This window comes from Phasianus colchicus, chromosome 14 (assembly GCF_987193195.1).
Source record: "Phasianus colchicus chromosome 14, bPhaCol1.hap1.1, whole genome shotgun sequence".
NCBI lineage: Eukaryota > Metazoa > Chordata > Aves > Galliformes > Phasianidae > Phasianus > Phasianus colchicus.
The window spans coordinates 19,402,645-19,428,248 of NC_143449.1; the positions used below are offsets into that span (position 1 = coordinate 19,402,645).

At 52.7% G+C, this 25,604-nt stretch overlaps 1 protein-coding gene across 3 annotated transcripts in view; it reads left to right on the plus strand.

The window, feature by feature from the left end:
- LOC116229428 (uncharacterized) overlaps window positions 1-25,604 on the plus strand; it is a 62,410-nt gene that overhangs the window by 31,069 nt on the left and 5,737 nt on the right. Inside the window, exons 4-5 of one of the 3 annotated variants that reach the window (XM_090150534.1) lie at window positions 3,585-3,759; window positions 5,164-9,100. In XM_090150534.1, the coding sequence (XP_090006660.1) occupies window positions 3,585-3,759; window positions 5,164-5,257 (269 nt within the window). In that variant the 3' untranslated portion in view covers window positions 5,258-9,100. Of the gene's footprint in view, window positions 1-1,251; window positions 2,102-2,121; window positions 2,458-3,584; window positions 3,760-5,163; window positions 9,101-25,604 lie in introns of those variants that run through there. The other 2 variants (XR_016471192.1, XR_016471194.1) reach the window with 2 other exon arrangements.

Genomic DNA, 25,604 nt, shown 5'->3' on the forward strand with positions numbered 1-25,604 from the left:
AGAGTGGAAGGATCTTGCAGGCTGCGGGACGGCGCTGGCCATGGCAACAAAGGAGGCTGCTGAGCAGAGTTCAGGTGGTGGATACGAGCAGGGAGGAAGGAGGAGAGCCTCACTTGGCAAAACGCATCGCTTGTCTATTCAGCAGCCAGTGCCAAGGCGTGGAGCACTTGGGCTTCACACTTGACATCGTTGGCCAGCACTGGGAGCCCCAGCTGCTGCCAGGCAGAGCTCCTGTTGCTGGTGATGGAGCACTTAGAGTGGCTCTTCCTGGCTGCTGCTCACAGCATGATAGGTACGGCTGCAGGCTGACCCAGTGCCCAGCAGGGCATGGCCAGCTTTGCTTTTCAGCAGTGCTGCGAGGCTTCTCGTGGAGCATGCAGAATGCAGCCTGGTGGCAAACACTGACTGAGGTGGTTGTACAGCTCTGTCCTTGTGCTAAGCCAGTGTGGGAGCTCCCTGTTTCCCTCTGCACTGTCCCCAACCCCACATGAGCCTCGTCCTGCCTGCAGCCGCTGTCCCTTCCATCCTTCTGTTGGCAGCTAAGTTGTTAATAAGCTTCCCCTTGCTATGATTCCATCTAAATTACTATTTTAAAACAACTACAGATGTGCTAAATTGGCTCAGCATAATAGGATGAGATGGAGAATAAAGGTTCCCCCAGTGGGCTGTCGCCAGTGCAGGTAATTTATTACCTGGGTGGCTAATTATATGCTTCTCAGCTTTCTAGGGTGAAAACATCTTGATATTTCCTAGTTAAGGAGCCCTGACACAAGTGAAATGACCAGACATGTGAATAGGAAGCACGGTGATTAAGTACCTGAGGGATGAAGAATGCAAAGGAAAAGGCATTCTGCAGCCAGAAAAAATGAACTGTGTGATTTCCCTCCGCACCTGGGGAGCAGGGAGGGCTGCACCTCCCCAACTCCGGCCAACTCTGGCACTTTGTGCATGAAAACTGCAGCTAACTGAATTCCAAGCTGGGAAAAACCTCCTGTAAATGAGTGGAGAAATTGTTTCATGAGCTCTGCGTATGCGCTTTGGGGCTGGGATGGTGGGGAGGAAAAAGGCTGCACCTCCTCCCTCCTGGTCTCTGCTGGCTGCACCCTTCCTTATCACACAGCCCCACGGAGGGGTGCTTCTCCTTCCACATGGGCAGCCAAGGGTTCATCAGTGCGGTGTGTTATGATGTCTCCCATGTGCCCACCGTGGCCCTGCAGACCCTGGTCATCCACTGCTCCTCCCTGCCACTTTCAGCACCTGCCCAGGAAACTCATTTCCCTGTTTGTGTGCTGAGAAGCATAGGTAGGAGATGCATATCCAGCCTCCTCACATTCATTATTTGCTTGATAAAATTTATTGTTTGCATAATTAACGTGTTTGAGACAAGGTACCTTAAAAAGCACATAGTTGAACACTGTGAAATGGGACGGTTTTCCAAGTGCTTAAAACCTGTGGCATGAGGCAAACCTCATCTAGAAGGATGCCTTGTGGAGCCTCTCAGGTGACCCCATGGCTCTGATCATGTTGGGGAGGCCACGCAATCCCACGCTTCTGGTGGCAGAATTGCAAAAAAAAAGGCCACAGAAAAGGGAAATAAAATTACTTGAGTTATTTCTCAGCCCGTCTGCATCATTCCCTGCTTGCAGAAGAACTCCCTAATGTCAGCATCCAGGAGATGTGCATGGTGTGGGCACACCCAAGAAGAGATTCCTCCCAGCACTGCAGGGCTGTGGAGCAGCAGGAGCTGGGTCACCTGGGCTGCTCCTGGCTCTCTGTGGGGTGTGAGCAGTACTACAGCATCTCCCACTACAGCATCTCCCACACGGTGCGGTGGGGAAGGATGGCCGGGGCTGGGTGATGGTGAGCAGCAGCTGAGTCATCGCTAACAGTTCCTACCACTGTGCCACCTTGGGGTTGAGGCTGAGATTTTTGCAGCAATCCTCTGGTTTGGTCTGACCCCTGGGCTGCGCCGATTCACCGTTTGCTCTGAGCCACGTGGCAGGGAAGGCGAGCTCTCTGGGAAAGAAAAGTTAGCGATAGAAGGGAGCAGCACAGCAAGGTGTTTGCAACACGGAAAGAACCTCGCTCTCTCGGATGAAAGGCAAGCAGTGCGTGCGTGTCTTTGGGCTCTGCAGCATCTCCCAGAGCTCTGGTTTTATGCTTCTTTATCCTTCAACTTCTTCCTTAATGAGAAATTAATTAGCGTTGTAGTTCCTGCCTGGGAACTTGTAAACACGCAGCAGCGGTGCTGTCCCCCCCGCCCCCACCTCCTGCCTTCGCCCCGTCCCACCCCCTCCCCGAGGTGCAGTCCAATCTCTCTGACACAAACACTCGAGAACAAAGCTGCCCGGCTAATTCAGGGAATTATCAGGAAGCCTGGAGCTGTGCTGAGATAATGAGCCTGAAATAGCAGCCTGCTGGGGCTGCAGCAGCGCTGGGACCCCAGGGGAGGCCTAGGTAAGGTGGGGACGTGGACATTCCTCTGATGCTGTCCTGGGTGTGCAATAGGGTGGCTGTGCTTGGGGTTCCTGATCTCTCCATCCTGCCCTGAGTGGATGCTGCTGGCAGCGCTGCTGGATCCCTTGCTTGTAAGAGCAGAGTGCTTTGCTCCCCATGGTGATGTTCCCAAGGTGATGTTCCTCTGTGTTGGTCACCCTGTGATATCGCAGCTCCCAGTGCTCCCACGCTGCTATTCCCAACTGAGCTTCCCCAGAGCCCTGCAAACAGCTGGTGAAGGGCAAAAACAGTGAGAAGGCCTGAAGGGCAGAAGGGATGGGAACAAGGCAGAGAGAAGGGCTCAATGAATCCCATCACCCCAGCAGCTGCAGTGGTCCTACTTTTTTCACTATGACATTATTTCCCTCAGTGGAAAAGTTGTGTCTCATCCTGTGCGTGCAGCTTGGTGCCAGCACGTGCCCTGTATTGCCCTCTGTGGATAACGCAGCTGATGCTGTGTAAGGAGTGCTCTGCAGAAGCCCATTTCCCTGCTGCTGCTCTCCCTGGTGCGCTGTTAACAACAGCAGTTTCCCACCCGGAGGACAGGAGGTTTCCACTGCGAGGAGATATGAGGGAAGGGAAATCTTGTGATGTGAATGTCAAGCCCTTCCCTGTGATGCTCAGATGATGGAGCTGGGAGAACTACTGTTTTGTTCATTTCCTCATGGAGGAAATGTACCATTCCAAAGATGACTTGAAGTTTCCTCAGCAGTGAGTCATTACTTTGTACACGAGCTGAACACTAGAGCATAATCATAAATAAATAAAACTGGCGGCATAAACTGGAAATTAAATATATCCTCTCCTTGTTTGAAATGCACCATGATTCATGCTGTTTCTTCCTAGTTAAAATTGTATGTTAAACCTGGTAGTGAAGCATTATAGGGCTCTTTGCAGCGTTTTGCCACCCCGTGGGTTTATCTTGTGGCACTGCTCAAGGAGCACTGTTTGCCTGTGTGCTTGGTGTCAATTACAGTCACCCCCTGTGTGCCTTCTCCTTTGTTGTGTGTAGAAAAGCGGTGAGCTGTTTTGGGAGCCTGGGATGAGCAAATGACCAAATCCCTTATCATTTTTTTTTTTTTTTACAGGCCAGCTTCAGGTGGATGAGCTCCCAGCCTGGTTCCTGGGGAAGCTTGTGAGAACAGACAGCAACCTTGGTGTCAGCGCTGCATGGAGCTGCCCTGAGTGCTGCCCAACGTGTACAGCTGTCATCCTGCCTTGCTGCAGGCATCAGCCCAGGTGCATAAATCCCATGGAGAGAGGGTGAGTCTTGAGGCACTGGGCTCTTTTGTTGGCACTGAAGGGCACTTGGTTTGGACAAAAAATGTCCAAACTTCCCACTCTGTCCTGAGAGCCATGGCCTGGCTGCTTTGGCATTCCAGAAGGATGAGGATGATGTTTGCTGAACGTTTGACGTGGTGCTGTCTGCAGCAGCTGGGTGTTGTACAGCCAGGGGCTGCTCGGCCACATCCCTGCTGCGTGCTCACCCTGCAGCAATGGGAATGCTGAGGCTCCTAATCCTCCCCTGGCCACCGGTGGCTCCTGAGTGTCTGGCGGGGCTGCGGAGCTGCTGGTTAACACAGCTCGGGAGGACCTGCTGGGTGAGGAGGTCAGCACAGGCATCTGGGGTCACCATAGGGTTACCCAGCTCTTCATTTAGGCGAGAAAATTGAAGTGCTTTGCTCCTCCCCTGAGGTCCAGGGAGGCAGGGGTAAGGTACTGAGGTTGGGCAATGCGGGTCTGCAAACAGCCACTGCCTTTGACAGCATGGCATGTTCCACACCACTGAAGGCTGAGGGCAGCTGGGAGGGAGGAGGCAGCATCGCTATCCCAGCCCACGGCCCTCTAAAACCAATGCATTTGCTCCTACCCCTGCTGGTTCCTATGCCATACTCTAAACCACGACACGCTGGATTCCTCTATTCCCTAAAGCTGAGCCTACTCAGACCAGACCCACTCTGTCATTTCCACTGTGCCAAGAAACCTCCGAGGCCTCAGTGCATCACAGTCCAAACCCCGTCCCTAAGCTAAATACCCGCAGTTGCCTGTTTTGGCAGAGCTCAGTTGTGAGACCTGCTCCCTGTGAACGCCAGGCAGGAGCACGTAAAACAGGAACGTTAACTATTTTTCCAGCTGTCTGCAGCTCATGAACTGTAAAACACACTAATGTTACACCTCTGCACCTTGCCAAGGAGATGCCAGTGACACTGTGTATTTTCTTTTTCCTTCTTTAATATGGTTTCCAAAAGTTGTGGGAAATATCTGGCACCAGGGGTACTTCTGTATGACCATGGCTGTTGCTGCTGGTGGGGTTTGGGCTCTCATTCCCCACCACGCAGCCAAGGATGGGACAGGCAGGCAGCACCTCATGTCCTCCGGGGCCATGAGCCTTCAGAAATGTCCCAGGTCCCACACTGAGCTCCTGGGCACAGGAACAAAGGGCTCCGCCGGAGCTGCACCCAGTGGGGCAAGAGGGAGCAGCCCAGATTGAAGCCAGTTTGTGTCTATCTTTGAACCCGATCCCTCCCTAAGCCTGTTTTGGCTCTGTTTGTTTGGAATAGACCCGAATCTAAAGGGAAAAGCAGACAAACCAGACTAAACATCAAATATTAAATAGCAACTGCTAATATGACAGCCATTAAACACAAGCGCTCTCTGCCTCTGCAGCAGCTGGGAGCTGGGCTGCACACCCACCTCTGAAGCCCGGCGCTACCGAAATCGAAGTCAGCCTGCACGTGTATATATCAAATTGCTGGAATGAAGAAGAAATCCAGTTTCCTGCTGCCAATCTTTCCGGCATCTGAGCGTCTGCTCCGAGCCAGGGGAGGAGGCGATGTGCTCTCCCCTCCTGGGCTGTGGGGAGGGATGCAGGCGGCTGCGTGGTTCTGGCTATGCGCAGTGCTCGGTGGGGGTTGGCAGGGAGGTCGCCCCTCATCCTGCTGGAAAATTAAAGAAATCTTATTTTGTTTTGGGATGGATCCAAGAGGCTTTGAAGTCCTGGGAGAGATCTGCTGGCCAGGCCAATCCTTCTCTCCTCTCTCCCAGAATTTCAAAGCCGCAGCGTTGGGATGCATCCAAGGAGAGGGCTTCTGCGCCGCTGTGGGGAAGGGGAGCCCGCACCACGCTCCCAGACCTAGGGCATGGGTTGCCCAGTGGTGCAAGGCTAGGAGAACCTGGACAAAGAGATGGCCGAGGGTCCCTCAGGGGACGGTCCATGCTGGGAACAGCAGAGCGATGAGGCACTGCATCCCAGGACACCGCACTGCGCCCCTGAGCCAAATCCCCCATCATGCCATCAGTGGGCACTTGCAGCCACAGCCTGGGTCCTGCTCCTTATCTCCCGTGCTCCTCCTCTTTCCTTGAGCAACTACTTTATCACATTTTGAGCATACCTTCCACTTGACTTAACACTAACATATGTACAGTCGACATTTCAGTAATGCCTTACAAATGAGCTAGGGTTGTCTGGGAGATATCTGCTGCCCCAGGGCTCCATCACCTCCACTCCCTAGCCCTGCAGCTCTGTCTCGGGGTGGAGAGCCCTCCTGGTGCTCCCACAGCTGCTGTGATGCCCAGGAACCCGCTGTTTTCTTGTATTCTCCCTCAGAAGGCCAATGCAGAGGGAGCAGGGTGTGGTGCCCAGCAGCCCCTCTGCTGGCACCCAGGGCTTCTGTGCACCGCCTGCAGCGAGCAGCCCCAGCAGCTCTCTGTATTCGCAGCTTATAAATGGAGAGACAGGAAAGCAGATGGGCTGTGTATTTGTTGAAGTGCTTTCATGAAGAAAGCTCTGGCTGCACTGAATGCTGAGTTGTGCTTCCGCCATCCCAGCAGTGCAGCCTTCTGGATGGAGAGGTTGAGAGTCCTCCTGGAGGCATTCCCATCCCAGACGTTCCCCCAGACACACTTGACTGTGGATTTCTTTGTTCCGAGCTTTTATGTTTCCTGCAGCCCTCTTGAGCTCATGAGCACTGGCCACTTAATGGCTGCAGAGCCTGATCCATGTTTCTGTGTCACTGAGCACTGGGAGAGCTCTGAGGGCGCGTTGCTATGCTGTGAGAAACGAGGCAATGCAGAAACGAGGCTGTGTGTTACGTTGTTCTAGTGCACAGGGCCCAGCATCCATCACCCTGAGCGTGAGCTGCTGCGGCTGGAAGGCACTGCCACCAACTCACCTGCTCTGCTTCATCCCCTGCATCAGGCTGGCAAACCATCCTTGTCAGAGGTGTACTTAGCCTTATCCTTGAATGTCTCTGGGAAAAGCAATTCAACAACCTCCCTGAGGAGCTTGTTCTGTGCCTGAACTCCAGTTAGAGTTAAAAAGGTTTCCCTAATGTTTAACTTTAATTTTCTCTACTGCAACATAACACCGTTATTACTGGTTCGAGCTCCTCGATGGCTCTTTTTCCCCTAAGCCTCCATTCAGGAGAGATGGGGAAGGAGTTAGATGAGCTGACTTACAGCTCGGATACAACACAGTTTCAGCCAATTCTGTTTAATACAAGTTAAGGTAGGCAGAGTTTATGGGATCATATCAGGTTTTAAGCGGACTTAGGCAGCGCTCAGATGTCCTCTTGTGACATGAGCTGGTTTTGGAGCCGGTGCTGCAGACAAGGCAAGGCACAGCTCTGCACTCACCCCCCCTTTTCTCACTCCCAGCTCTCGGGTGGGGGGCAGCCCCCAGCACAGCTCTATGGGGCGGGAGGGGCTGGCCATGGGCAGGTGGCACTGCGATGTCCCCGTGGGAAGGCATTGCTGTGTCAGATGAGCTGCCGGCGTCTGGGCAGTGAGCATCAGTGCAAAGTGGGGAGAGGAGCCCGGAATGTGGAGAGGAAATGAGTACAGGGAAATTCAAAACTCTCCCCAGATGAAAAACAGAGGGGAGAAGGTTTTATGGCACGTGAAGTTGTAAAAATATGGTCCTGATTTTCTTCCTGATTTTTAGCTTAGCAAATCACACCGAGCTCTAGTTGTGCTGTCACAGCCGTGGGGATCCCTGCAGCAGTGCTCACCAGGTTGGGCATCAGGAGCATCATGGGGAGGGCTGAAGCATTCCTGAGCCCAGAGCCTCCTCAGCCCAGCCCACCCCACCATGCCCATCCCCATGTCCCTCGGTGCCACAACCCCAGAGTTCTGGAGCAACACTGGGGATGGTGATCCCACCACTCCCTGGGCAGCTGTGCCACTGCATCACTGCTCTTTTGGAGAATAATTTATTCCCAGTACCCAACCTGCCCATCCCCAGGCACAACTTGAGACCACCACTGCCCATCCTGTCATAGTTATCTGGAGAGCCACCACACCTCACTCTGACCTCTTTTCAGGCAGCTGTAGAGAGTGATGAGGTGTCCCAGGAGCCTCCAGACTGACCCATCCCATTCCCTCACCTGCATCCCACAAGACTGCTGCTGCAGACCCCTCACATCTCGGTTGCCCCTCCCTGGACATGCAGCCACCAATTGCTCATACGATGTATTCAACAGCCGCAGGCTGTGGGGTTATTCCTCATACAGAAATTGTCTGTGGTGTGACTTTAAGTAATTCTGTTTTAAATTTTTTCTTCTCTGAGTGTTTGTAATGAGCAGCTTGGATCTGGTTAGGGCACATTCATTAGGGATTCTCCCATGTATTCGGCTTTGCTGGGCATATAAGTGGCCCAAGTTGCTGGGTGAGGTTGGTGCTGCGTGTGCCTGTGCTTATTGACTCAAAATGTGTTTCCTATGGATGTTCTGTAATATTTACTTAAATCGAGCTGCTTCTGCTGGGGCTGCTGGCAGAGAGCACACTGACTGGGATTTCCATGGCTAACAGAGACAAAACAGGGTGCTGGGCAGGGTCGGAACCGATCGTCTGAGGGCTCGAGTACGTGCAATATTTGTTTTATGGTATTTATCTAATTTAGTTTACAACGTGGGGATTTTTATTTATTTATTTTTATAACCTCCCCCCCCCAAACCTTTTAAAAGCCCGTGGCTCTATCTGGGATCTGGGATTCCAGTTACAAACTTTTACTGCTCTGCTTCAGCCACGACTTTTCTATAAACGTGTGGTTAGGCTATTTTTACTTTAGAAAAAGAGTCAGTTCCCCCCCCTTCCCCCCCTCCCTTTTTTTTTCTGCTGATCAATTGCAAATGGATGAAGGAAATTTGCTCAGACTTTCCCCGCAGACATTCCCCATTGGGCAGAGATTAAACACGGGGAATTTTAGCCTGAGTGCAAACGCTTTGGACATTTATGAGGGTGGGAAAGCAGGGGCTGATTCTGAGCACTGCTCTGCAGCTGTACAGCGCTGCTGCTGCCAGTGATGGGCATGGGGTTCTGCATGGGGACACTGCTTGGCAGGGTGAGCACTGCTCCTGGAGCCCAGGGAGTGCATACAGCCTTAGTGCAGGGTGGGAGTGTGCTGCCGGCTGGGCTCCAACTGAGAAATCCCCACTGAGTCCAATGGTGGATTTGTGCTGTGACAAATCTACGTCTCCTGTTGAGAACTCAAATTTCATAGGAGATAATCAAATGTGACCTGGGTAACAGAGCGGTGATTTTACAGGATGTTTTTCTTTCCTTTTATTTTTTTATTATTATTATTATTTGTTTTGTTTCCTCCTCTCTCCCCAGTTCCATTTGGTGGTGGCGGTGGTTCCCAGCCCGTGCATTTTGACACAGATTCTCCAACTGCTTGTAAATGCTTCCAAGCAAGGAGGAAGGAGGTGGGGAGCATAGCGCCTTGCTGCGGGCAGGAGCACGGCTGGGGAGCAGGGCAGGGAGCTGAGCCTGGCTGCCCTCACCTCCTTATCATCACCAGCATGCTGGGGATGGCTGCTGTGGGCCCGGAGGTTATCAGAGGTGGGCGAGCATGGAAGGAAGGGATGCAGAAGGACCAACGTGGTGCTGTGCAGCATGGGAGCAGCAGAAGGCTGCAGAATGAAGATGATCAGGGGACTGGAGCACCTCCCCTATGAGGACAGGCTGAGGGAGCTGGGCTTGTTCAGCCTGGAGAAAAGAAGGCTGCGGGGTGACCTCATTGCAGCATTTCAGTACCTAAAGGGAGCCTACAGAGGGGAGGGGGGTAAACTCTTTGAAAGGGTAGATAACAGCAGGACGAGGGGAAATGGTTTTAAGTTGAGGGAGGGGAGATTTAGGTTGGACGTCAGGGGGAAATTCTTTACAGAGAGAGCGGTGAGGTGCTGGAACAGCTGCCCAGAGAGGTTGTGGATGCCCCGTCCCTGGAAGTATTCAGGGTCAGGTTGGATGGGGCCCTGGGCAGCCTGGTCTAGCATTAAATGAGGAGGTTGGTGGCCCTGCGTGTGGCAGGGGGTTGGAGATTCATGATCCTTGAGGTCCCTTCCAACCCTGGCCATTCTGTGAAGGCAACAGGGCAAGGCAGCACAGGCAGTGCCAGTACCACCCCCTGTTCTCTGAAACCCCCACTGATCAGCCCCCTATTTACATGAATACGAAATCCACTTGCAGCTTCCTAAATAAAACAAGAACTCGCTCCTTTCTGTAGCAGAACATATTACAGCCGTTTGTCACCACATCATCCAGTAGGTATTAATTCCCAAATCAGTTTATGACATGTTTTATCATAAGTTACTGGAGAAGGTAGCTGCATTGAGCAATCATTTGATAAACGGCACCATAATTTAACATGCTCCTCCGTCATATTAGTGGGGAGCAAGATTTATTTCCTTCGTGTGACTTTAATTATGGATAATGCAAAGCAGGGATTGAGGCGGCCGTGCTGCTGAGGCTAGCAGTGTCCTCTGCGGAGCAGAGTTCAGGTGATGTGTGGCTTCTGTAGGACCAGGGGGTGGCAAAGGTGGCTCTGGGTCATCAGTGGCAGCTCATCATGGCTTGGCACAGCTTAGCATAGCTCAGTGTGGCTCATCATGGCTTGGCATGGCTCAGTATAACTCAGCATGGCTCAGGTGACTTCCTTGTTCCCAAATGGATGAAGAATCCAAGCCTTGAACCATCTCAAGGCTCTGTTTGCTGCTGTCCCACCCAGGAAGGCTCCAGGTGCAGAGGGATGCTGCGCTCCTCCCTCTGTCCTTCAGCCCATCCCTGCTGCTGGGCTAAATTCTGAATTACTGAAGAGTACAGGGCACAAGGGGGTAAGGAGCACAGAGGGAAGAGATGCTAACACACATTGAGCTGATGTCATTTCTTTTAGTCAGGAGCAGGAGAAACACAATCCAGTTCTCTCCCCCCCACAACAGAACAAAGGAGAAAGTCCCCAAGGGGAGATTAAAAATAAAAAACCCACAAAACGAGAGGAGAGGAACAAAAAGAAAGAAGAAAGGAAAGGACAAAGCCCTCCTCCCCTGAAGTATCCCCTCTCTGTGTCTGACAGCTTCTCCCTTCCGCAGCTCCCAGCCCTGCTCAACCTTACAGTGCCATAAAACAGAGTTTGTGGCGTGTTCAATCGATTATTCCTCCTAATGCACTGTTTTTGGAGACAGGTAATTTATTTCAGATTCTACATGTCTGCATGCAAAAAAAAAAAAGTAATCCCCCTTTTTTTACTTTCTTCCCCTCTTTATTGACAGGCGTTTTTTGCCCTATGCCCCCACTGCCCCATTCCCTCCTGCCCCCTTCTGAACCCCCTCAGACGCAGTGTTTCCCAGTGGAAGCTGCAGCCATTCTCACAGTGAAACCCAAGGCAGGTAATGACTTTCTCACCCCATCCATACTGCAGCAGGAACCGCTGCCTCTCCAGCTGCATCCCTTTATTTCGGACAAGGGGGAGGGGGAGGTGCCAGCCCTCTCCTCTTCCCTCTCCTCTAAGGTCTCTTAAAAAGGGGAAAAGTAAGAAGAGAGATGTAAAGGGAGCAAGTGTGCGCAGAGATGGGCTTTCCATTAGATGAAGGGTTCAGGGCAGTGGGCATACAGTGCCTCAAAGGGTTCCATCCCACATAAGCTCTGGTCTCCAGAACAGAGGAAATTGCCCATCTTTGCAGCGTTGCTGTGAAAAGCCCCGAATGGACAGGTTTGTAATTCCACTGGTTATAATTTGCTTCTCCAGGCTGATGGAGGAGCTGAGCCTCTGTGGGGGCATCTCGAGGTTGGGACATGGCCACTGTGGGAGCTCCTTGAGACTGAGCTCCTGGCTTTGCTTTGTTGTTTCCTATTAGGGGAGTGAGAGAGATTTTGGTCACATAATGAAAAAAGCATTACGAGGGGAAATAATAAATATTAGGGAATGGGGAAGGAAGAGGGAGGGAGATATGGATGAGAAATGTAAACTCTGCCATCCACCAGCCTCGTGTTGCTGGGGCTCCGTGAAACCCTAACCCTGCTCTGCTGAAGCAATCACCCCTGTCCGAAACACAGGCGAATTCCAGGAGCTGGGGCTGCAGCTCTCTGGGGCTGAGGCTGCCAGGGTAGCTGTGCAGGGTCCAAATTACTGCCCCAAATCTCTATGCGTGGCCACAGCCCTCCCTTTTCCCCTTCCTGCAGCAATGTGCCATTTCTGACACTGCACAGCACCCATTCAAATATTTAGTTCAATGAAGAGGGCCCTGTGCAGACTGACAGCCACCTCGTCAACCCCATGCCTGCAGGTTGGGCCATCCCCGGCCCAGGACTGACTCTTCCCATGTCCATGGGCTGCTCATGACATGCTGCTAGGAGCAGGCGGTTTCTTCTCTGCCTTTCAGAGGCTGGAAAAGAACAGGGAAAGCTTTCCCACTCGAGCAGCAGGTGCATGGAGCTCACATCCCATGGGCTCCCGGCTGTAATTTCAAGCACGAGCATGTTGCTGACTGGGGAATCAGGAAGCAGTGGGGGCAGGAGGAATGTTTTGCTCAGGAAGCTATAAGCACACTTTTGGAGGTTTGGGATTGAGGACAGGGGCAGCCCCCTGCTCCCTCCCTCATGCCTCTCTCACCACTGCCTGTCCTCATGGCAGCTCCTCAGGATCAAAGCCTCCCCAAGCCCTCTGCATCTGCCCTGCTGCTCTGGGATGGGCACCTGGGCCAGGTGGATGCTGCCAGCCTTCAGACCTGCCTGCAGAACTCCCACCTCTGAAAAGAACACAGTGAAGTGGGACCAGAGGAGCAATTAGGATGTCAGTCCCTCATCACACCTTCTCACTAGGGGTTCCAAAATGAGCACAGGGACAAACCTGGTGAGCACAGTGTGGGGCTCAGCACATAAGTGGCAGCCACTTGGCTGCACAGTGCCATCCCTGTGCCTGTGCACCACATCCTCACCACCACAGAGACCCAGATTTGGCAATGATGGGTGTTTTACAGCCATCAAATGCTGCAAGTGAGGCAGAGCTAAGGACCTTCCCATCCTCTTGGCTGCATCTCCCCCACAGCCCCTGAACGCACCAGACTCCATCCCCTGTCTGTGCTCTTGCAGCCAATCCCCCACTTGCGTGCTGGGGGCTGTGCCAGCAGTGCATGGATCTGCTCAGCACCCCAGCGGGAGCTCAGCTGCTCTTTGGGGTGCAGGTGAGTCAGCAATCTGCTCTGCACAGCGGTATTTCTATGTTAAGCTGCTGAAGTTTTGGTAAATATACAGCCATGCACCAGGAGCTTGCAAGATAAACCATCTCGTTGGGAATTTGGAGGAGAACAACAAAAATGATTAAGCGGCTGGAGGGATTGACTTATGAAGAGAGATTAAAAGAGCTAAATCTGTCTAGCTAGGCTACCCGACATCCGTGGCGAGATCTGATAACTATCTACAAGGATATGAGGGGCGTAAATCACAGCTTGGGGGCTGGTGGGGGGCAGCCCTGGGAGATTACTGGCAGCAACAGCCGTAAGTGGAGCACAGGAAAAAGCATCATCTAGGAGAGATCTGGTGCGGGCTGCTGGGCTGGGGCAAAGTACAGGGACAGAACCCGTATTCTGCCCTGTGACAGCACCAGAAGTGAGGTGAGGAATTCCTCCAACTCCTGGAAACACAGGCTGGGATGCTGGCAATGGAGGGGCTTAAGCCTCTATCAGTTAAACGCAGCCCTGGAGGAGAGCGCCATGTTATGGGCAGCAGGGATGTGTGCCCGTCTCGGCAGGGATGGCGCAGTGAATGCTCCCTGTGTGCTGTGATCTGCAGCAAAGCAAAAGAAAGTACCAGCTGTGGAAACTGGATTTTCCACAGCCAGGTGCTAGGTACAAGATGTGAGGTCTGATGGAAGCTTGTTAAAACGCTCACTGGGATTTTCCATGGTGCAGCCAACACCAAAAGCTGATTTGTTCCCATCGATCTCATAGAGCAGTGCCACTCACATGAGCACTTCAGAGCCAGTGGGACAACCTGAGCGTGTCCCACTGAGAGAGCAGCGTAGGTCAGCTCCTCAGGTGGATCAGGGCTGCTGCTGGGGGATCACATCTCCGGCTGATCTCCAAGTGCATTCAGGAGATGATGGCAGAGCTGCCTTCACCCAGGGAGCATCCCCAGGATGGAGAAAGAGAAGGTAAAGCTCAAGTGATTTTATGAGGTTCAGTGGCAACCTGGCTTGGCACTGCCTTGTAGCTCTGTTGTTCTGGAACCACTGAGCTGCTGGGGATGAGGGTTCCTGATGGACTCTGTTCATGCACTCCTCAAACAGCAGTCATGGCTCTGTCCAAGATCAATTCCCATAGAGCTAAACAGGGATGCTGAGGAAGCACCCAGAGATGCAGCACCTGACAAACAAAGGGAATATTTCTGATGGTTTCAGGTAATGCTCAGCTCCCACACATTGCTACATTTGATGAGGTTTTAGGAATACTTAATCTGCACTCTTTCTATAGCAAGGTTTCAGCTCCATTCCTGCAGTTATCCCTCCTGCCTGGTGCATGGCTGAGCTGCATCCCCCTGTCCCTGTCCTCCCTGTGCCCCGGCACCGCACCCAGCTTCCCTACGTATGCTGAGCTCCAGCAGCTTGTGCTGGGAGCTGCTGGCTGGGACCAGCTGGAGGCAGGGAGCAGACAAGGGCTCAGTGCTGCCCATGGCCTTGTGCCCATTGTTCTGCCTTTGCCATCTTCCAGCCGAGGCACCCGCCCCACGCTAGCTGAAATGAGAGGAAACTCCCTTCAATCGGCAGTGCAGCAGCATAGGGCTAAAAGAGTAATTCACACTGAATAATTCACTTGAGACTTTTCTACTCCCGGCAGTTCATAATTCCTCATGTGGAGCAGTGTTTGCGTTTGCAGAAATAAGGAGAGCTGTGCAGCTTCCCCGTGCCCACGTCCCCAGGAGTTTTTCTATTTGCCACCTGGATGAATCGCTCAGTGCTGGGGTGCGCTCCGAACCCGACAGCCGGGTGGCGGAGGGGGCACTCGTATTTGCTGTTGTTTATTTTCTCAAACATTTGTGTATAACAGAAGCAAAAATGAACCACAGGAAATCTGCCCAGCGGTGCTCAGGAAGATGAATTTCCATCCCCAGAGCGGTTTTCAGCCCCACCTGCAGCATCCCCTCTGCAGGGAGCAGTGCCAAGCCTTATGTTCCCCTCCCCCCCTTGTCCTGGGCTCTGGACCCCCAGAGCAGTGCAGCTCTTCACGTGGTGATCTGCCCATAGGAGCTCCCAAGCCCCTCATTTCACCTCCCACGAGCCCAAGCCTTCCAAATGACAAATTATGTTTTTGCCTCTAATTCCAGCTTGCCTGGCATCCTCAATGGCAGCAGCCCTTTGCAGAAAGCAGCAGGTTCTTTGCAGCCAGCGGGAGGTGGCTTTTTTCCTCTCCTCTCCTCTCCCTCCCCCTTGCCTTAATTGCAGCCCAACATGGGCTTTCGAGGTGTATTAAACATACAAATTATTCTGCAAAGCCTCATGAAGCGCCAGTTACCAAGGCCTCTAATGGGAAATGACAGCACAACCAGAGCAGCCGTTAAGGCACAGCACTGTCTGCAGCAGCTCTGGCAGTGCAGGCTCTCTGTGGGCATGGGGTCCCTGCACAGGCACCCTCAAGGATGGGGGGCTCTCAGCTTCCCCACCTGCACCTGCAATATTGCATTCGGGGCTGGAACGATGCTGATGGATTGGAGAGAGTTCAGAGGAGTGCCGGGAACGTAATCAAGGAGCTGGAGGGCATGATTTATATGGCAAGTTTAAAAGGGCTGCATAATAGCAACAATAATAAGCGCTCACAGCACATAGTGGTTTTCATCTTTGCACTTGAATGAAGCTAACTTATACTATGCCCAACTGCATTAACAACTTAACTGCATCTAGCTCAGCCTGCCAATTGCAGGAGGGATATGAGAACCATCTGCAAGGCTCCTCGGAGCCCAAGTGCCACAGAGCAGGGGAGTGGGCTGGGTTGGCCCAAGGGGCTGCAGTGAGCAGCACAAAGGCATGGAAATGAGAAAAGGAAAATGTGGGACGAGCATCAGGAAAACTGGACTGCAGCAGGGAAGAGAGGGTGAATGAAGACCTGGCTTTGTCCTGCAGTGGTGGTGACACAGCAGTGACGTGGGGATGGGTCTTCTCATGGTGCTGGAGTGCCCCATCATAGGGTAGGTACATCCCCAGGCTGTGCCACCATATCCCTCCCCCTGCAGCAGCAGGAACCAGGGCAGTGATTTATTGCTCCACTCCCAGTGCTCTCCCATGAGGAAGATGAAGCCCAGCGGTCTAAATATAGGGCAGTAGAACAAAGGCAAAGATTCTGGGAGGGGTAAATGGCCACAGGGAGAATTTGTCCTTTGCCACTGCATGGGCGGCTGCTCTGTCCATGGCAGTGGAAGCAGGCAGGGAAAGTCCCTACCAATGATAATCCAACAAAGCAGAGGGAAATTAAAAAAAGCACCTCATTTTGCAAGCTCATTCATTTTGAGCTGCTCAGAGGACTGCGGGGGAAAGATAAATGCGGATCCAGGCAGAGGGGACCAGGGCATGGCTTGAGTCTGCAGGAAGATTTAGGGCCTTGAAGTCCAAAAGCAGGGCTTGATCGTCGCATGAGGAAAGAAAAATCTCTGGGAGTGGATATCATGTTAAACAATGTGTTGTAATAAGTGTTTTATGCTTTAGAGGAGGAGAGAGAACAGTGAAATCCCCCGTAAGAGCTAATTACTGCAAATTCCTTTTCAATAAAACAAGACCAAAAAAAAATCCCCTCTTAATGGAAAAATCCATTTAACGCTCAGATGAGGTAACTGCAGTTCATGTCCTCACCGCGTCGTCAGTGGAGGTCAGATGGGTTCTCCTGGCTCTGTGGCTGGGGAGCAGGTGTGGGGCTGAGGGGTGGCAGTGTGGGGCAGCGACCCCCCAGGGCGTTGTGGTGCACCCAGGAGACAATAATGCAGCTGGGGGGAATGCTGGGGTTTGCCTGCAGTGGGACACAGGCAGGGAATGGGGGCATCTCTGTGTGGCAGCACCTCGAGAGCCTCTGACACCACATCCAAGTCCAAGCCAATTAACATGAAATGAAGAGTTGAATTAAGAGTGGATTTGCCTCCTTGTCTGATAGTCTGCATTTCCCTGTGACTTGAAATGGGGCCGGTTTGGTGGATTTCTTGCACATGGGAGCAATGTATTGAATTACATGTATGTCCAGTACTTAGGAGAGATACATTTCTTTTCCACATGTTCGTGCAGCTGCATGACCCCAGGAAACCCAACAGTGGGGTCTGTCTTAGGAGACAAATAGAGATTGTTCCACGTGCATGTGTAAATGCCTCCCTCCCCCTCCTCTCCCCTGTGTGTGTGTGTGTGCACGTGCAAGGGGCATTGCTCCCCAGTGAACATGTCCTCATCCCTCCCAACCAGCACGAGCACAGCCATTCATTCACCACAAGCCCATGGGGTGGAAATATTGCTTGCCCTCTCCCCTGCCCCAGGGATGCCCCGGTACTGGGGCTGCTTTGCTTCCCTCTGGATGGAAGGAGGAGCAGAGCACACGAAGCTCCTGGGCAGCAATGCCTGCATCCCTCGCTCCCAGCGAACCCACGGAGAGGGATCCGCCCCAGTGGGAAGGAGGAAGAAACCCGTCCTGTAGGAATCAGCCTGGGAGTGGCTGCGGCTCTTCCAGCTGCTGGCATTCAAAGGGATCCGTCCTTTTCATCCCCATGGCGTCAGTCAGCAGCCGCGGGCCGGCCAGAAAGGAAGGAGGCTTTGTTGATAAGATCTGGAGCTTTTGAGAAAATAAAAGCAGAGGGTGGAATGGATTTCTTTCTTCTTCTTCCGACTTTTCTTTTAAAAGAATAATGTAGGGTAAAGAAAAATGTTTGTAGGGTAGGAACCTGTTTGATGTGGAGCATCGCTCCCCAAACACGTTGCTCCCAGAGCAGCACACCCTGCTGCCTGCTGCAGCCCAGGTCTGCCACGGGCCTGGGACATCCCTGCGAGCACACGGCCCCAGAACCAGCTGCATGCAAAGCCCAGAGCTGCTGTGTGAGTCTCAGGGAGCCCAGTGCTGGTGGGTGATGTGAGGTCAGAGATCACATGCACCCTTGGGTCCTTCTCCTGGCTCCTGCAGGTGCTGAGCTCTAAAGCTCCTTTGATGCTGTCCCCAGGCCCCGCTGCCCCTTGGGGTTTGGTGCTGTCCCTGTCCCCCTCAGCCTGTGGCAGCAGCTGGAGCTGAGGAGCCAAGAGGACAGCCTGAAGCCGTGGATTAGCAATGGGATTTGGCTGCTCGGGGAGGGAGGAGCCTGGCCAGCCCCTTATCACTGGCAATGGGCTCGCAGTGCTTGTCTATAAATAGGAGTTTTAAAGCAAGGCAATTAATCACGGTGCATGCTGCTGTCTGGATGGGCTTACATTGGTTTAACAGCGTGGAGAGAAGTCCAGCATCTACTGTGAGATTTACAGATACAGCCTACGCAGGCAGACAGAAGTTTAAGGCTCTTTTCAAGTGTCACTTTGAGGATGAAGTTGGGGTAATACTGGTTTAAGGAGCTACTGTGCATCTGATGAGCTGCACCAGCAGGCTGTGCACAAGCTGAGCCGTGGCAGCACTCAAAGAACCCAACATGAGACTTATCTTACCTGCCTGATCCTGCACTTGCTGCAGGCTCAGAGCCTGCTCAGGACTCGTTGTCATCACCAAGCTGATCAGCAGCAAGATGGCAAGCAGTGATTTGCAGAGATGCGCCCCGCACTCTTGCAACCCACAGAGCTGTGCTGGGGATCAAAATTTCTACAGTCACAATGCTGTGTCCAAGCCCTGCAGTCCACCAAAGCACTCTTTTCTGAGCAAAAGACAGGGCAGTGAAGGAATGGCAGTGTTCTCTCTGCCTGCATGGCCATCTTTGCCCCTGCAATGGCAGAAGCCTGTCCTGCAACATCCCTTATTGCAGCCATGCAGACTGAGCATTCTGCTTGCTGTCTGCAGCCTATGCACGCTGGGGAAGGTGCAAGCATGCCGAGGGGCATCTGGGGAGCTGGGAGAGCTGCCTCGTCCCCAGAGCCCAGGGCTGTGCTGGAGGACGGCGTGCTGGGCCTGGCCTGGTGGGAAGCCACTTTCAGCTGATGGCACAGGGAGGGCCATATTGGTTTCAGTCTGTTCTGCAAAACACTAACCAGCATGTGCAATCTGTGAGCCCCCTGCTTGACGAGAAATGCTAATTGTGTGAGAAGGACCTGCCAACAGCCTGCAGTATTCAGCGTGAAGGAGGTTTATTAGTATTATTACTATTGTTCTGGCAGCTGCAGAGCAGCCAGCCTGCTCAGGGACGGCTGAGAGAGCGTGCGGGGCGCGACAGAGCTGCTCTGCGTGCCAGGAGGCTGCAGGGACAGGGGTGGGAGGGGATGGGCACACAGCATCCCCAGCAGCAACCCTGCTCTGCCTGCTTTGTGCTGCAGGCAAGGGCTGGGCACGGCTTTGCTGCCTGGGAGAAAAGCAAGAGGGCTGAGGCTGTCAGGTCTGCATAAAATATGAGGTGTGGCACAAGACGTTGGTGCCAAGAACAGGGTGAGAGGAGGCGGCTGGGGCTGTGGGACAGCTGGTACCTGGGCTGGGCCGGTCGCAGCATCTCCAGGATTGCAGCCCCAAAGCAAGGGGCTGAGTGTTCACACAGAGCGTGGTGAGGATTGCGGAGATGGGGAAGGGTAAGGAGGTGGGAAATGGAGGCTTGCTGTACCCCAGACCAAGGCTGGGCAGTGCCCAGAAGAAGGGAAGCACTCAGTGCTTGGTCACACCACTAAGCCAAAAAAAAAGCTGAAGAGGGAGAATGGTGACTCTGGCTCAGTTGGAAAGCAAAGCGAAAGCTCCACATGGTGCAGAAGTGCAGCTGCCTTTCTGCCTGCCTTTTGGTTATTTTTGCAGGGGAAATCAGGACTGTGTTTTGCAGTCAACCCAAACTCTCACCCGTGGGCCTGGGCAAAGCAGGAACACTGACAGATGCAGTGGTTTTCTTTCCCTAATTTGCAAAAAATCACCCAGATAAAGTTTGATAACTTTGCAAAGAGAAAAAGAAAGAGGAAGAGAGAGAGAGAGAGAGAGAGAGAGAGAGACGTCCCAGGCAGCTAACTCCTCACACTCCCCCTCCTGTTCCAGGCAATAAATGAAGTGCTCTTCATTCCCAGCTCGTCTGCCACCCTCCACTGAGTCTGTCATGGACTCATCTGTGTATAAATTAGCTTTTCACAGTAATGCCGTGTAAAATTATTTCTGTCATCCTTTTATCTGACCAGTTTATCTCGTCAGCTTGTCAGTCTTAATTCCACGGCTTTGATCTCCTCTCCCAGCATACGGCAGCCACCTGAGCTGCCCAGGCTGCACCCAACCTGCATCCCAGGGCATCCTCCTTCCCAGGGCTGCAAGCATCTGCCCGCCCGCTGCTGGGTGACGGCACGCATGGAGCTGGCATAGCACAGCAGCGTGCCACAAAGGCTGCAGCTCTCAGGCCATTTTTCATTGTTCAGAATTAGGCAGTGACATTTACCAGGATTGCCACTCAGTAGGTGACCCACTGCTCGGAGCCTGAGATGAGCTGTGCGTGGTCACATTGGCGATGTGGTCTTTTCCCTTGACAGTAACGCTTTTGCGTTCCTGTTTCTGCTGTGCAGGCTTATGGAAAAAGCATTTAAAATCTATTGTCTGGGACTCTTTGTGCTCACTTGCACGAGCACTGCTGGAAAGGGAACCCAGAAGGGATGCAGCTGGAATATATTAATTAGAGATTTCAGATGAATGCTCACCCAAGCCCATCTCCCACCTTGTGCTTTACAGCCCCACAGAGAAGCCATGCCTGTGGGGCTGGTCCCAATGAGCCCTGACCACCGAGGGACCCCCAAGCCCTGTGGGGCAGCTGTGCACACAGATCCTGCCCCACCTCCTCCAGAAGTGCCCCTGTTCCCCACTGCCTACCAGGGGCACCGTCTCCCCTCCTTCGCCTTATCCCCAGCATGCTTCCCATTCCCTTTCCCCTGGTTTTCTGGAAGGATTGATGCTGGAGGCAGACGGACAGACCTCTCATCAACAGAGACACCTGTGTGCCCCACAGTGTTCTTCTGGTAGCCAGGTGCCCTGCTGCTGATCCCAGCCCTGGTGAGCTACATGGATACCCCCCATAGCACATCGATGTCCCCCACCTCAGATGAGCAGCAGGACATTGTCCCACCTCCCTGGGCTGGACACAGAAGGGACCATGAAGGAGAGGGACAGACCCCGGGTGCCACCACTTTGTTCCTAGGTGCTGAGAAACAAATATTGCCCCATGTAGACGTAGATGATGTAGATGTCCTGGTGCTGTCTCTGCCATTGGATGTCTGCACAGAGGGCACAGGATCTCATGGCCACAATTCCACATCACTGCTGAGCAGCAGCCCACTGTGGCAGAGCAGCCATCCGAAGGAGTGGGGTCACCCTCAGCCCTGCACCTCCTGCTCCTTCCCATGCTGCACAGTGCTGGGACTCGGAGCAGTTGGTTGTGACTTCTGCTTCCCCACGTTGTTATCTGTTCTCTTTTTTCTCAAAGAAATATTGTGGGTTGTAACGCTGTCTGCTACATCTTGTGAATATTTCTGGACTCTGAAGTTTCCCGGCTCCAGATGTTCTGGCCAGACCAGAGGAAAAGAAACAAAAAACCTCAGCATTAATAAAAACCTTTTGAAAATAAGAAGTCGTATTGCGCAGTAGTGACATCATATCCGTGAAATATGACCTAATGATGTCACAGCTGTGAAATGAAGGATGATTGTCTCTTTTTGGCAAACACTGGCAGCGTGGTCCAGACCTGTTAAATAAATGCACATGTACTATAAATATGTATATTAAACCCAGAAGCTGTGAACGCTGCCCTGTGGTCACCTGGGTCAAGGAACCTTCCAGGAGTGCTGCTCTGGGGTCTATAATGGCCAGGATGGTGCCTCCCTGCCCTGACAGAGAGCAGGGCTGGAGCATCCTCTGGAGCCATCCCTCCTGCAGCCCCAGCAACTCTGAACACCCCATTGCTCTCCTTCCAGTGCCACAAAGGCTCAGGATGGGAATTCTCCCCTCCTCTGAAAACAAGCAGTAAAATGGGTGACAGCGAGTTCCACCACTTTCCATTTCCAATGGCTGTTGGGTGGCTTCACAAGGCTGTTTGCGTTGGTATAGATGTAGGTGGCTCCACACAGCCATTAGGACCAGTCTGATGGACCAGGCTGGGTCCTACTTGGTCCAGATGCTCTGTGCAGCCTCCTGGCCTCCATAGCCTGAATAAGGATGAGTGTGGCTATATGGGATGCTTTTCCTGGAGATGAAACACAACAGACTGGAGATGAGCAACCTGCACTGGAGATTAATGACCATGAGGTAATGGAGGTGACCCATCTCTACCAGAGGTGAAACACCATGAGCCAAGGAAGTGACCCACCTGCCCTGAGGATGACCGCAGCTTCAGAGGCCATAAATTCTCACCAAGAGCACAGGTTTTACCATGTTTCCCAGCCAAACTGTTACACCACAGCTGCTGATAGCCTCCACCAGCAGTGGCCAACTCCTGCAGCCCTGCTGGGGCCAACCATTCCCATCCCATAACTCCCCTGGCCGTCCGTGCCAGGCGTCAATGGAAAATCTCCCCCTTCCCGACCCGTGACAAACAACTTGCTCCTTACAGACTGCAGATTCAGTTACCCTCCTCATTACCTTAACAAGATTGGCTGCAAACATTACTGCCTTGGCCATCTTCTCTTACACAATATATTTAAGCCATTTGAAGCAACAGTCTATAAAATATCTGCACCGAATTGCCCAGCTTTCGTAATCTTGGAACTACCTGGCAGTGTGGTGATGCAGTATCTATTACATGTGCGCTTTTCTCATCCTCACATATATTTTACATGTGTGTGCAATCCCCTTTATGAAGAAACATGTTGCTATGCCATGGAAAAGGTCTATTTTTTCCATATGGGTTGTGCTGACAGTGTCAAGCCTCCAGTTTAAGCTCACAGCATGCTTTTTTAATTTGTCCTTTCCTCTTTCCCTTTTAGTCCTATTGTTTGCAGAGAAGTTTGTACTACTAAGAATGTGCAAAGCAGGAGGGTGCTGTCTGCCAAGGTGTCGGTAATTGATAGCCTGAGCAATGGGAAGCAAGCTGGGAATTTTATGATGATTTTTGATGGTTCTGGAAAATGCTACACGATCAAACCAGAAACGTTTATTTATTTATTCCCTGCGATGGGATGGGTTTGGATGGGCCGCAGCGATTATAAACGTTACAGGAGAAATCTGCCTTTGAATTTTCCAGAAGGGTTTTTTTTGATGCTTTGAAAATGAAAATTCCGCAATGGGAAGAACTGACATGGGGCTGCGCCTCCAAAAAATGCCCATCACAGCCAAAAAAAAAAAAAAGAAAGAGTAGCAGGAGGAAAAGCACAGATGAAGAATTGGGACCATTGATGGTGTTTTCCTTTCCTTAGGTCAATGAAAATGGTATTGTTACTTCTTTGCCTGATGTGAATTTCTTTTTCTTTTTAATCTGAATTTCCAGCCGGCGGAAAGCTGTTTCTTTGACAGCTTTAATCAGAAATAAAAGATTTGATCATGCAGGGAGGCAGAATCTCAATTTCAAAAACACAGACAAGAGATGGATGCGAGCGCTCGTGTGCCGGGATGCCTTGTAAATTCAAACGACGGTCGCAGGCTGCACCGCCTGCGGAAATCAAATGGGGACACAGCACTGAGGAACCTTCCAGACAACGAGAAGGAGCGTTTAAAAGGTTCAATCCCTGGCTGTACAAAGGGGGAGAAAAGAGACAAGAAGGAAAGAAGAGCGTCACGGGCCCGAAAGCCGCTCGGTCGTACAGCACAGGGCAGCGTGGCATCCCGCTGTGGGCAGGCGAAGGGCCTGGCTGCAGGCAGACGCTTGGCAGCACCAGGGCTGGAAGCCCAGCTGCACTCACTGCCTGCGAGGCGATGGCCCGCAGCCAGCCGCAGACATGTGGCACGGGGATGGGAACAGCAGCAGGACCCCGAGCAGCGCTGGCCACAGCCGCAGCAGTCATGGGGCCTTCGTCTGCGGCCACGGTGCTGTGGGCTAGAAACCTGTGGGGATTGGCTGTTTTTCCCCTTGGCAGCTGTGTGTTATAACACGAGAGCGAAAGAGAGTCAGAAGTACCCCGCAGGCTCCCCGTCTTGGGCTGGTTCTGCATGCTGCATCCAGTTGGAGGCTGAAAAAGGCAGAGGGAGAGCCTGTCTGAACCTGGCTGCAGGACAGCCCGCACAGCCGCAGCTGCAAGCACTGCAAGTGATGCAGAGCTCGTGCCCAGGCCACCAGCTGCTCAATGTACTGGACTGGAAACTCAGCATCACCTGGAGCCCAGCATCTCCCAGGCACAGCCAGGGGCCGCTCCATCCTGCACTGCCACTGACTGGGAATTTCTTGTTTGTGCGTGGAAAAAATGGTATTTGCCTTAATGTTGTCCTGGGAGTTGATTTTCCAGTGTTGACTCATTCACTGGAAGGGAAGTGGGTAGTCTGAAATGGAGGGATATTCCAGTCTGTCCATCTGTCAGTCTGTTGGGCAACCCTCTGCAGAGCAGAGGAGGGGCAGGGAGAGCTGTTGGGTGAGTATGGGCTTTCCCATGGGTGCCCACCCCTGCCCATGCCCACATGCTTGTGCTCTGCCACGGCACACTGCCATGGGCACAGCAGAGATGTGCTTCTGCAGGGTGTACCTCAGTGTCTGAATGCTGCTGTTAATCAACATTGTTCAGGTGATAATTGCACCGGGGAAGTCAGAGTGGAGTGACCTCAGCACTGCCAAAGTCTTGACAAAGAGAGAGAATTTGGGGGCACGTGGAGCACAGCTTGGCACTGCGGCCCTTTCCCAGCCATGATTAATCCCCAGGAAATGTCCTGTGGTCAGGCCATTACCACTTAAATCTGCGGATGAAAATGAATCAGAGCAGCATATGACTGTGGGAAAATTGTCACCAAACTTGGACGGTTTCGCTTTGTTTCACCACAAAATTATTAACGAAGCATTGCAAGGGAGAGGAATCTCTGGCTGCACCCTCACATTAACTCCACTACAGACCCCAGCAGCTCACAGTACGGTGCCCACAGGAGAGCAGTACCTCGCTTCAGCTCCTGACTGCGTGGAAATTCTCTAAATGAAGACAGAGAGGTTGAGCTGTGAGTTTTCCCAATGATGGCTGCTCTGCCTGGGTGTCTGCCTTGGCTGCACTCCTGCAGCCCTCTCCCAGCCCACTGCGAGCTGTGCACAAAGCCTGGGCTGGATTCTCCATCCTCCTCCTGTATCCTCCTCCGCATCTCTCCTGGGCCTCTCCTATCCCTCTGGGGGTGTGGGTTTTTTCCTGGGTCCTGTGGGTCTGCCAGGAATTGGGGCTGCTGAGAGTGGCTGTCTTCCCCCAGCCCCCACCCTACAGTAGCACCAGCACCACTGCTGTGGCTGTGACCCGCTGTGTGCTTCATGGAGTGGCTGCCCGTGGAGCATCCTTCCCAGGGAGGACCAGGCAGTGAAGCAGGGTGTGTAATGAGATTCTTGGCAGCACTGTCTGCCTCTTGCAAACACCTTCTGGAGTGGTTTGCCAGACAGATCTACAAGTGCAACCTCTCTCTCTGCTGCTCTGAAATGAAAGAGAGCTTTGTGGAGACACCACAACCAAAGCCTTCTTGTGAGGCAGTGCGACAGCAGTGCCACCAGTGCCGCCTCCTCCAAAGGGGCTGGGGACAGGTGGTAGCCACAGCAGAATGGAGCTGGATGGAGCTGGAGGGGACTCCCAG